Consider the following 12,990-nt stretch of genomic DNA (forward strand, 5'->3'; position numbering starts at 1 on the left):
AGTTCAAAGCCAGCCTGGGTAGGCAAATCCATGAGACTCTTATCTCCAATTAACTACCAGAAAACTGGAAGTAGCACTGTGGCTCAAGTGGTAGAGCACTAGCCTTGAGCTGAGGGACAGTGCCCAGGCCTAGAGTTCAAGCTCTCCAACTGACAAAAAATAAAATCACACACACACACACACACACACACACACACACACACACGAGCACTGCCAGTCGCTGGTGGCTCTGCTCTTATAATTCTAGCTACTACGGAGGCTGAGACCTGAGGAAAAGGGAGATAGACGCCAGCAAGGCAGAAAAGTCTGTATTTCCAATTAACCAGCAAAAAGCTGAAAGTGAAGGTGTAGTTTAAGTGATGAGTGCCAGGCCCTACTACACAATCAAAAAGAAAAACTTGGGAGCTCACAGGAAAAGGCAAATGTTGAGAATTCCTGCCCCCAACCATATTGGCTGGAACTACAATTCTGCAAAGTGTATGTTGTATGTAGTTACTGGGATGGGAGGAAGGGAGGGTTTGCTGCTGTGTAGTGAAGTAGGAAATACAGAGGCTTCAGTTTCCCCAGCTGTAAAATTGGGACAACACACATAGTCTATTCACCTTGGCACCATCCCAACTGCAGCTGCATGAGGCCAAAATGGGCTGGGAGTGCAGGTGGCCTTGCAAGACATAGATTAGGTAGGAAAAGGGGGGATCTGAATTTAATTATCACATGAACATGTCAAGATTTTTCCCACACCATTCTTCCAGTAAATAAATAAGGATGAAAAAGATGAACACTAAAACTAAGAACAATTTCTTTTAATGAATTACAAACTAAATTACAAATAATGTTAACAGAACACTGGAGGACAAAGGGGAGAAGAAAGAACATCATAAAAAGAAAAAAAAAACTTAAAAAATTTTGAATTACAAAACCCCCAAGGTGCGCATGGCAGCAAATTTAGCCACTCTGACAAAAAAAAAAAAAAAAAAAACTAGAACCTGAAATATAAATATAATTGTTCATCCTTCTTTTAAAGAAATATATTTTCCCAATGCACTACTCATTCACAGCCCTAAAAAAAGTGTCAGTATTCCTAAAAGGATGTCTAAACCCTTAACTTGCACTTCTATACGAGTTAGAGGTGGCTTTCAAAGGGAAATAGGGATCCCTGGCAGTTGAAGAACTAAAATTTCTAAAGGAAAAGTCCAACATTTTTTCACATGCTTCATAAGGCTGTGCTAAAGCAACAGATGAGAGTAAAGAATAATCCCTGTCCCTTGGGCCCCCCAATTCCTTACTCCCATAGCAGGGACAAAGAGGCTTCAGAGATCATCTTTTTCTCTCCCCTCTCCTCAGATGTGTGTCTTGAGTCTCAGCCTGTTAGGCTAGGTGAAACATTAAAACTAGGGTAAAAACTGATTGGATCTATTCTTTTTTCTAACCTAATTCTTTAAAAACAGACCCCCTTCAAATGGTTTGGTTTTGTTTGGTTCTCAAATGTTTCAACTTAGCCCCCTGCTATCAGTTGGCCTTTACTAAAAACAAACACAAAAACAAAACAGCAGCAGGAGGTCTGGGGTCCCTGTTATTGCAAACACAGGCCAATAATAACTATGGGATATTCAGAGACGGGAAAATAGCAAACCTGATATGGAGGGGGAGAACAGTTTGGTTTGGTTTTGGATACCAGCCCTCCTTGGCAATGACTAAGAGGGGTGAGAGAAGGTGGTAGAGGCTGTGTTAAGTGCATCTAATACTGAAACTTCCTTTCATTTTAACCTGTTCCTCCCTTCTATCTCACAATCTCCCAAGTTGGAAAGGTGAGCAGTGCCTATAACAGCCATAAAAGATCAGGGGCCCACCTGAGTCCAAATAGCCCAGAGCCCTGAGTCAGGTGCAGCCCACACTAGATGGATAGATGAGATGAGGGCTTTGGGAAAGGCATCAGAGGCGAAGGTGAGGTACTGGCTTTGTCACATCCTGGAAGAAAGGGTGAGCCAGAGCTGCTTTTGCTGAAATCCTCTTGTTGGGATCATAATGAAGCATTTGCTGGAGGGAGAAATATATATACTGATTTTAGTAATGGAACAGAGGGGAAAAAAATGGGGCTGGGAAGGTGGCTTAGTGGCAGAGTGTTTGCCTAACATGCATGAAGCCCTGGGTGCGATTCCTCAGTATCACATAAACAGAAAAGGCTGAAGTGGTGCTGTGGCTCAAGTGGTAGAACACTAGCCTTGAGCAAGAGAAGCTAAGGGACAGTGCCAGACCCTGAGTTCAAGCCCCAGGCTTGGAGGGAAAAAAAAAAAAAAAAGTTGGCAAGTAGTCTCAGGAATCAGAAAAACTGATCCCTTTTACCCAGTTCTCATTTCTCTCCTTCCATATCTAAACCAGTGTGCTGAACAGAGATTTCAGGGTCTCAGCGGTTTTGTTTTTACCAGTCCTAGGGCTTGAAATCAGGGCCCTGGCACTGTCCCAGAGCTTCTTTTGCTCAAGGCTAGCACTCTACCACTTGAATCATAGTGCCACTCCTTGCTTTTTCTGTTAATATGGTACTGAGGAATTGAACCCAGAGCTTCATGCATGCCAGTCAAGCACTCTACCACTAAGCCACATTCCCATCCTCAGCCTTTCTTCCTCCAGGAAGAGCCCTTCCCTGGGGAAGTGAATGAGAGGTAACAGCTCCCTACTCCCTGACTCTTACCGATAATAAGCTCCGCCCATCTTCATCCAGGGGAGGCACAACTTTGCTAAAATCTTGCCGGGCCCACTTGGGGAAACTGGGCTTATAATCAGGCATAGAAGTAACTCCTGGCCAAACCACCTCATCTGGGGTCCCCAGAGTCCGAAAGATCCGGAAGAGTTGGTCAATCTCAGAATCTCCAGGGAATAGGGCACGGCGAGTCACCTGAAAATGGGGAAAGGCCAAAGACCCACATTGACGTCAGTCAAAAAACTGTCCCCTTCTATGAAGGAGGTTCCCACAGGCAGTGGAAAGGTCAGCAGGGCCCCATGACTCCCTCCCCAGGGCCTTTCATGGGGTCAGTCACACAGAGCCCGAGACAATAAAGTCCCTTCATCTGTCTCCTCGCCCCCTCCTTCCTTCCCCCAATCATGGCTTTGTAGATCCCCAAGGCTGGGTGGGGATGGGAGGGGGTGAATGTCTGGGGTGCCACTGACATGTAGCAAAGGGATCCCAAGCCACTCACGGGGTATGGGGTAGACACTGCGGTCATCCCCCCTCCTTGTGATGCAGCCACTTCTAGATAGGAGCACAGCGGGCAGAGACTGTGTCTTCCATTTCTTCTGTGTTCCCCACAGCACTTAGCATGGTGCTGGGTACACACTAGGTGCTTAAATATTTTTTGATGAATTGAGAGAGGAATATGGGCAATTGTAAGGTAATGCACTGGCGGATAAATGCACGTTATATATGTACAGCTATATATAAGCTAATGGTTTCTAAGCCCCCAGTGATAACCCAGATAAAGGACCATAAAGTATATTGCTGATCAGCCCAGTCCACTGTTGTATTAAAGGAAATGGGAGCTCCCCACAGAAAGCCAGGCACTCCAAGGAGCCTTCACTCTGAAAAGCCAGAAGTAGGAGGGGGCACATGATCAAATCTGCAGAAATGAAGAGTGTTGGCTTTGCCATATTCCTGGTATCCTACAAAATTTACAGAGCCAGCTGCCAATGGTTTGTGCCTGCAATCCTCCCTACTAAAGAGGCTGAGATCTAGGGATCAAAGCTCAAAACCAGCCCAGGCAGGAAAGTCCATGAGATTCTTATCTTCAATTAACTACCAAAAAGCTAGAAGTGGAGCTGTGGATCAAGCACCAGCCTTGAGAGAAAAAAATTAAGGGACAGAGCCCAGGTCCTGAGTTCAAGCCCCAGTACCAGCATAAAAAAAAGAAAACAAAACAAAATCTACAGGCCAGATGATGGAGGCACTAATGGATCTCTCATTCTTCCAAATACAGGCAGACTAAACTAAATCAGATGAATGGCTGCAAAAATGAGTTCATTTCAGGGATGTGAGATGCACACTAGATACCAAGTCCATTTGGGGACCTTCTAACATTGTGCTTAATATCAGGGGTCATAGCCCTAGCCAACCCCCTGTTCTGGTGATCCCCTAGATAACTCTGTTAGCAAGGCCATGGTTCTGGCCCAAGCAATGTTCTTAGATGTGAGGAGGAGTTGGCTGGGTAGAACAAGGCAAGCCTCCATACCATCTCAGCAAAGATGCAGCCCAGGCTCCAGATATCCACAGCTGTAGAGTAGTATTTGCAGCCCAAAAGGATTTCAGGTGCTCGGTACCACAGGGTTACCACCTGGGGAACAATAGGGAGGCATGATTTACATGTCATGGAGATTCACATTCCTCAGATCCTCAACAAAACTGTGCTAATTCTCAGACTCTTAAGTAGTTTCCTTTCCTCCCTCCACTTCTCCAAAGAAATGACTACATACAACTTCCTAGCCCAAAATTAGTTTAGTCCAATAGCTTTTGGAGCCATCTTTTCTGAACCCTGGGACCTTCTCAGAAAATGAGACAAATGGTTATGATTTCAATGCTGTGCCATCCAGCTTTCCTGGCTTAGTATCTGAGCCTGTTTAAGCTTCACAGTATGAATTCTGCATATACTCTAACATGCTTAGTGTTTAAAAGATTCTTTTGAGAAACTACCAGCCAGATATTTATAGTCTTTATTTTTGAATACCCTTGTTAACACTTCCCAAGATGCTCAGAGAAGAAAACCAAAGAGGGACTTACCTCATGGGTATAAGTACGAACAGGTACTCCAAAGGCTCTGGCTAGTCCAAAGTCTGCCAGCTTGATGGACCCCTCTGTGTTGATAAGCAGATTCTGGGGCTTAAGGTCTCGGTGCAGGACCCGGTGAGAATGGCAGAAAGCTAGGCCTTGGAGCAGCTGGAACAGATAGCTCTGACAAAGGAAAGAGGGAAGATTATGTTTCTCCACAGTTAAAGGTTTTCTCAAGAGATGGGCAATAAACCACCAGAAAACCAGAAGTGGAGCTGTGGCTCAAGGGGTAGAGTGCTAGTCTTGAACTGAAGAGCTGAGGGACAGCGCCCAGGCCCGGAGTTCAAGCCCAGTGACCAAAAAAAAGAAAAAAAAAAAAATATTAAGGTTTTCTCTATGCTTCTCCACCCCCAAAACACTACCAAAACCTTTGCTATGTTAAATCATAACTAGCTCTTGGCAGGTATTCTCCATTGGACTTTCAGTCCAGTAAGGGGAAGGACTAAGTCATGGGGGGAGGGGTTGAACTTAAGGCCTCAAGCTTTCATTTAGGTTTTCACTTATGGCTGACTACCACTTGAGCCACACCTCTAGTTCCAGTACTAAGTCTTATGCACTCTTTACCTACTCTATACCTAACATACTGAAGATACTCAACGTATTTGTGTTCGATTAACATTTGTTGGAGTGCCAGCCATGAGCAAAAAGTCTTAGTGAGAACAGTTAAAACTCAAGTACCAGCACAAAAAAAGTAAGCATTTGCTGATAAGACTGAATTAGCTCTGGGAGCCTGGAGCCAGTGGATCCCATCTATATAATCCTAGCTGAGATCTTAAGGGTCATGATTCAAGGCCAGCCTGCATAGAAGCATCTATTTATTTTATTGTAAAGGTAATGTACGGAGGGTTACAGTTATATAATTAAGATAATGAGTACATACATTTTTTGTTTGTTTGTTTTTTGTTGGTCATGGGGCTTGAATTCTGGGCTTGGGCGCTGTCCTTGCGCTCTTCAGCTCAAGGCGAGCGCTCTACCGCTTGAACCACAGCACCACTTCCGGTTTTCTAGGGTTTATTGGAGATAAGTCTCACAAACTTTCCTGCCCGGGCTGGCTTTGAACCTCGATCCTCAGATCTCAGCCTCCTGAGTAGCTAGGATTACAGGCGTGAGCCACCGGCGCCCGACTATACATTTCTTTTTGAACAGTGTTAACTCCTCCCTCATTTTCTCTCACTTTCCCGCTCTACTCCTATCCCCCCCTTAGAAAAGTTTCTAAATTCCATCTCCAAAATAACCAATAATTAACAGAGCTAAGCCAGGCCCTAGTGGCTCACACCTGTCATCCTAGCTACTCAGGAGGCTGAGATCTGAGGAGTTGCAGTTCAAAGGAAGCCTGGACAGGAATGCCCATGAGACACTTCTCTCCAATTAACTAGCAAAAAAGCTGGAAGAGGAGCTATGGCTCAAGTGATAAGCACCAGCCTTAAGTGAAAAAGCTAAGGATCAGTGCCCAGACCTAGAGTTCCAGCCCCAGAGCTGGCACTCAAAAAAAAAAAAAAAAAAAGGCACGGTCAGTGGCTTGTTATCCTAGCTTGTTATCCTAGCTACTGAGATGTGAGGATAACTAGTTTTTTGCTAGATAGACTGGAGGTGTGGCTCTGAGCGTGAGTTGAGGCCTCGAGTTCAAGCCTGATATAAGCACAAAAAAAGGGGGAGAAAGAGAAGACAGGAAACTCTGGGAATGAAGAACTGTTCTAAAACAAACAACAGAGACACGCTAGTTATTTCCCCCATTAAGTGGCGAGAAGGGCTTTTTTGAGGATTCTTGTAACTGGCTTAGCTTCAATTCCCATCCCATTTATCTTAGTTTCATCTGACCTCCCACCTGAACTGCTAGGCTGACTCACTAGAATTTCAACTTTGATTCTTCAGCTAAACCCTCAGGTTAATGAGCAGGGAAACAAAAGAAAACAAAAGAAAAAATATGGGAGGGGGGGAGAGAGGAGGTGTTTGGGCTGGGAGGCTGGCCAAAATTACAAATTATCCAAGTCAGAACTGCCTGCCCCTAGTCTCCCCAAAATATATGCATAATACCTTGATGAGGGGAAGAGGAATGCCCGTGAGAGCCGAGGCATCCATGAATTTCTTGAGATCTTGGTGCAAAAATTCAAACACCAAGTACAGTTTATTTTCTGTGTGGATGACATCCAGCAGCCTGCAGAGAGGAGGTCAAGGAAATGGCGTTGAGGGAGAAAGCACTCAGGCTATATACAAACAGGACTCAACTTGAGCCTCCTTCCTTATCAGGTCATCTCCCACCCCCCCACACCCCCATACTTACTTGACAATATTAGGGTGGTTAAGTTCCTTAAGCAGAGAAATCTCTCGGATGGCAGTACTCGGAACACCCTCAGTCTCACTTACAAAGGTTGGGAAAGCAGAAATGGGAATATGGTTACAAACATACCTCCCCCTCCCCACCGCCCCCCAGCCAGAGATACCACCCTAGGATTCCCTTGGAAAATTCAGATAAGAAAGCAGGGTGCTGTAAGGAGTTAATTCCTGGGTAGTCAGGGTGTGGTTTTTGGACACAGTAAAGTCATTATTTCTTTTCTCAGGGGAAGGTAAGTAAACCTCCCGGTGAAGTGGTGAGCTGAGAGAAGATACTAGAGAGAGTGAAAAAAAAAAAAAAGTGAGAGGAGCACCCGACCTCCCTCAGCGGGCCAGTGAGGCCCAACTGCCACTCTTTTGAAAGAGGGGAAGAATTCTACGATGAGGGTGGGGTTGGGGCAGCGAGGGGGGCTCTGTCTTTAGAAAGGTGCTCCCTGCGGATCCCCCCCCATAGCCCAGTTCCATGAGGAGTCCTGGGCCCGATCCCAGAGGCCTCCTTTCTCTCCCTTGGTTTTCGCTGCTTGCACAGTGGGGAGCACCCCGGGCTCAGGCTAGGAAGAAAAGTTTTTCCGTGGGTTCCATATCAGTGTGTACAGTCACTCTCCCAGAGAGACTCACTACCGCTCGTCAACTCACTCACCCCTCCACTTCAAAAACCAAGCCCTTCCCGGGCTACTTTCCGGTCCCGGGACGGCTACCCGCCTGTTCGGGGAGGCTGGGGCGGGGGGAGGGCGGGAGACAATCAAGCAGCTCCCGAGTTGAAAGCCCCCAGCTACCGAGATCACTCACGTGTCCAGGCGGATTTTTTTAAGCGCCACCACTTCTCCAGTCAACTTGTTTTTGGCTTTGTACACAACTCCGTACGTGCCCTCTCCGATCTTTTCCACCTTTTGGAAGTTCTCCATGAAGCACTAGCGAGTTGAATCTGTCCGGTTCCTAGAGCAGGGGGGGGGCGCCTGGAAACCCTAAATGAAAGAGGGCTCCGACTTTTCGCGGGCGGAAGAGAAGGGGCGGGGGGAGAAACAGATCTCAGCCCCGTAGCCCCCAGGTCAGGATGGAACGCGGTCTCAGTCTGGCTCTTGTCAATTTGTCCAACTTGAAACAATGTTGCCGCCTCCCCCCCCCACCCTAACCAGTTCCCGGCCGCCAGCCGAGGCCCCGCCCCCGCTTCCCGCGTTTACTTGGCTCCACCCCCTCGTTCCGATTGGCTAACGTCAGAGAGGGCGAGGCGACCCCCGCGCTCCTCGCCCGCGCTGGACCCCGCCCGTGCAAGGTTGGTTCTGCAGTGCTGCGAGTCAGATTTCTTTCGCTGTGTGGACCGGGTTGAAAAAGTTTTTCTCTGGTTCTTGGTTGGGGCTTGAGGTCCTGTTTCTGTAGGGATTCCTGGCCCCTGATTATTTTTACCACCCCTTGAGAGAGATTAAATTCCACCTGGCCCAGGATTCCTCTTTATTTATTTATTTTGGCCAGGGCCTGGGTGCTCAAACCTAGCACTTTACCACTTGTGCCACAGCTTAACTTCCAGCCTTGTGTGTGTGTGTGTGTGTGTGTGTGGTTTATTGGAGATAAGAGTCTGATGACCTTTCCTGCCCAGGCAGACTTCAAACCATGATCCTCAGATCTCAGCCTCTTAGGTTACAGGCATGAGTCACTGGCACCCAGCAGGGGGTCCTTTTTATTTTGGAGGGCCAGTACTGGGTCTTGAACTCAGGGTGTAGGTGCTTAGCTTCTTCCCTCTGGCACTGTCCCTTTTTTCATGTGTGTACACGTGTGAGTGTGTGTTGATTCTGGGGCCTGGGCACTATCCCTGAGCTTTTTCTCTCAGAGCTAGCATTCTACCACTTGAGCTATGCCTCCACTTTCGGCTTTTTGGTGCTTATTTGGAGATGAATGTTTTATGAACTTTGCTGTCCAGGCTGGCTATCAACTTCCATCCTCAGATCTCAGCCTCCTGAGTAGCTAGTATTATAGGCATGAGCTCCCAAAAACCCCAGGGTGTCTTTAAAAATAAAAACCAGAAGCTGGTGGCTCAGGCCTGTAATCCTAGTTACTCAGGAGGATGACAGCTGCGGATCACAATTCAAAGACAGTTGGGGTAAGAAAGTCCATGAGACTCTTAACACCAATTAACCACCAGAAAACAAGAAGTGGAGCTGTGACTTAAAGTGGGAGAGCACTAGCCTTGAGCAGGAAAGCTCAGGGACAGTGCCCAGGGCCTGAGCTCATGCCTCATGACACCCCCCCCCCAAAAAAAAAAACAAACCAAAAAACTAGAAAACCTGCAAGAATAGTAGTCTCTGTAATCTCATGCAGGTATTGAGGGGATTGAGAGTTCAGGGCCAGCCTCATGTATATAGTTTGAGGCTGTCCTAGGATACATAGAGACACCCTGTCTCTAAAAACCTAAACAAAAAGCCAGGAATCTTATCATAAACAATTTGTGGAACTCAAAAGAGTCATCTCTCAGGGTACGCCAATACAATCTCTGGCTGTGGATACCCGAATTCTGTTCTGTCTGGAGAGGTTTCTGATTTTGATTTCACTATCCCCTGATGCATTGTTTGTTGAGTATGTGTTACTGTGTTACAGAGCTATCAATCAACTCTCTCCTAAGAAATGGAGTGTGTCAAGTGATGTGAGATGATAGAGTGTGACCCAGGGAAGCCAGAAACCGTCATTAAAGTAGTGAGATGGAAAAGGAATCCTGGGACCAGGATCTCAAGCCCTATCTGCTTCTCTCTGATCTCCCGCCCCTCTCATAAGGAGAAGAGGAAGGGCTATGCAAATGAGAATCCCTTTCCTATATAGGGGCTTATTCTAGTCCCCCCACCACCTTTGATTGCTGGAGAGAACTGAATAGAGATGGTGCTGGGAAGGTACCTTCTCCATTTGTCTGTACTGAGTGCTCTGCTGGCTGCGGGGGCCACAGAAGGTGAGTGTGTGTGGACTGGAGTGGGTGTGAATTAGTTAATGGAAACTACCAGTTATATTTCAGGTTTTGCTAAACTATTTGGTTTGGTGAGGATATGGACACCTGACCTCTCTCCCTACACAAAATTTGGGACTAAGCATGAGAAGAATCCTATCCTATCTTGCCGGTGTGCAGAGGTATAGTCCTAACTCTGGGCAGTGAGCTAGCTGGAGCAGAAGCTCCCAATGGGTCCAAGGGATTTTTTTCAGGCAATGTCTCAGGTATTTGGGATAGGTGGTTTAAAGTGAGAAAATGTTGTATTTGATTAAGAAGGTGAAGAAGACAACATTTTCCCACTTTAGGATGGGGGAAGGGTGAACACAGAACAGGCCTTAATGTTGGGGGGCTGGGAAAGACAGGCAGAAGGGTCTCAGCTGAGCGTCACATGAATGGACTCTGGGGGATTGGGGCCTCGTGACCAGTAGCTGGGGAGGCGGGGGAGATGGTGGTGGTGAGAGGGTCTGGAATGTCCTGTGCTGCCAAGGAGGGAGGGTTGGAAAAGGAGAAAGAATGGAGCATCTTATGACTTCTCTTGCTCTGGTGGTGGGGTGCTTAGTGAGAGGATTCCAGATCAGTTCCCAGCAGAACAACCCAGGTTCCAGTGTATGTTAGTAATGGGATGGAGATAGTTTCTGCTGTGATTTAACATGCTATGCCTTATCACAGCCTGTCTTTTTCTTTCTCGATTACTGGTTTCACAGAATTCTAGGAATCTCTCTCTCTCTCCTCTCCTTCTTTCTCTCTCTCTCTTCTCTCTGGGGCTTGAACTCAGGGCCCTGAGTGCTGTTCCTGAGCTTTCTTACTCAAGGCTCTATTGAGCCACAACTCCATTTGCTAGGAATTTCTCTTTTATCTGACTTTCCTCACTTGTGTTGGAGTTCCAAGTCTTTTCTTTCTGTTTTCTTTGTTGGTCTGGGGCTTGAACTATGGCCCTGGGTGTTATCCCTTAGCTCTTTAGCTCAAGGCTAGTGCTCTACCACTTGAGCCACAGTGTCACTTCCAGTTTTTCTGGTAGTTAATTGGAGATAAGAGTCTCACAGGCCAGGCACCCGTGGCTCACTCAGGGGGCTGAGATCTGAGGATCACTGTTCAGAGCCAGCCTGGGCAGGAAAGTCTGTGAGACTCTTATCTCCAAATAACCACCAGAAAACTGGAAGTGGCGCTGTGGCTCAAGTGGTAGAGCATTTGCCTTGAGCTGAAGAGCTCAAAGACAGTGCCCAGGCTCAAAGTTCAAGCCCCATGACTGACCCCCCCCCCCAAAAAAAAAAAAAGTCTGGGCTGGGAAGGTGGCTCAGTGGTAGAGCGCTTGCCTTGCATGCATGAGGCCCTGGGTTCGATTCCTCAGCACCACATAAGCAGAAAAAAAAAAAAAAAAAAGCTGGAAGTGGCACTGTGGCTCAAGTGGTAGAGCACTAGCCTTGAGTTGAAGAGCTGAGGGACAGCGCCCAGGCCCAGAGTTCAGGCCCCACGACCAGACCAAAAAAAAAAAAAAGTCTCACAAGCTTTCCTGCCTGAGCTGAGCTTTGAACTAACTGCAGTCCTCAGATCTCAGTCTCCTGAGTAGCTAGGATTGCAGGCATGAGCCAAGGTATGCTAGAAACATTCTGTTCACACCTGAGCCTTTATTTACATACTTATTTTTTGTTTTGTTTTGTTTTTTGGGTCCAGTCATGGGGCCTGATCTCTGGGCCTGGGCGCTGTCTGTCAGCTCTTCAGCTCAAGGCTAGTGCTCTACCACTTGAGCCACAGTGCCACTTCCAGCTTTTTTTTTGCTTATGTGATGCTAAGGAATCGAACCCAGGGCCTCATGCATGCAAGGCAAGTGCTCTACCACTGAGCCACCTTCCCAGCCCACCTTACTTAATTTTATTTTTTTTGTGCCAGTCAGGGATACTGGGGTTTGAACTCAATAACCTTGAGCGCTCAGGTTTCCCACTCATGCCTGGTGCTCTACCACTTGAACCTCACCTTCAGCCCAGCATTTTGCTGTTTAGAGATGGAGTATCTCAAGCTTTTTAACCTGGGCTGGCTTAGATCCTCCCAGTTTCAGTCTCTTAAGGAATTAGGATTACATGTGTAGGCAGCTGGTGCCCAGATAATCTAAGGCTCTTTTAAAAGATTGTGCTTACAGCTGGGTGCCAGTGGCTCACACCTAAAATTGCAGCTACTCAGGAGGCTATGATCTGGAGGATTGAGATTCAAAGCCAGCCAACAGAAAAGTCCATGAAACTTGTATCACCAATTAAACTACACACACACACACACACACACACACACACACACACACACACACACACACACACACACACACACAGAGATTGACCTTTCATTTTATATACTGAATTTGTTGTGTTGGTCACGGGTCTTGAACTCTGGACCTGGGTGCTGTCCTTGCACCTCAAGGCTAGCACTCTACCACTTGAGCCACAGCCACTTCCAGTTTTCTGGTAGTTAATTGGAGAGAAGAGTCTCACAGACTTTCCTGCCAGGGCTGGCTTTGAACCACGATCCTCAGATCTTAGCCTCCTGAGTAGCTAGGATTACAGGTATGAGCCATTGGTGCCCAGCTTATATACTGAAGTTTTAAAAATAAAAATAAAGGGCTAGGAAGGTAGCTCAGTGGTAGAGTGCTTGCCTTGCATGCATGAGGCCCTGGGTTCAATTCCTCAGCACCACATAAGCAGAAAAAGCCAGAAATGGCGCTGTGGCTCAAGTGGTAGAACGCTAGCCTTGAGCTGAAGGCCCAGAGTTCAGGCCCCATGACAGTCAAAAAAAATTTTTAAATAAAAAATAAGAAAAGCATTATTGGGGCTGGGAATGTAGCTTAGTGGTAGAGTGCTTGCCTAGCATGCGGGAAGTCCTGGGTTTGATTCCT

General features: G+C 46.9%; 1 protein-coding gene across 2 annotated transcripts; it reads right to left on the reverse strand.

The window, feature by feature from the left end:
* Positions 1–788: 788 nt before the first annotated feature.
* Positions 789–8,280, reverse strand: Cdk2 (cyclin dependent kinase 2). Of its 2 annotated transcripts, XM_042699077.1 has the most exons (8): positions 7,934–8,280; positions 7,095–7,172; positions 6,848–6,968; positions 4,766–4,936; positions 4,221–4,322; positions 3,195–3,338; positions 2,690–2,893; positions 789–2,037 (listed from the first exon to the last, which is right to left on the reverse strand). In XM_042699077.1, exons 1-8 carry the CDS (start codon positions 8,047–8,049, stop codon positions 1,933–1,935), a joined length of 1,041 nt encoding a protein of 346 aa, XP_042555011.1. In that variant the 5' UTR covers positions 8,050–8,280; the 3' UTR covers positions 789–1,932. The 2 variants fall into 2 exon arrangements, with proteins under 2 accessions (XP_042555011.1, XP_042555012.1); XM_042699078.1 differs by lacking the exon at positions 3,195–3,338.
* Between the last annotated feature and the right edge of the window lie 4,710 nt (positions 8,281–12,990).

The sequence above is a fragment of the Dipodomys spectabilis genome, unplaced genomic scaffold (genome assembly GCF_019054845.1).
Source record: "Dipodomys spectabilis isolate Male_0828 unplaced genomic scaffold, ASM1905484v1 ptg000234l, whole genome shotgun sequence".
Taxonomy (NCBI): domain Eukaryota; kingdom Metazoa; phylum Chordata; class Mammalia; order Rodentia; family Heteromyidae; genus Dipodomys; species Dipodomys spectabilis.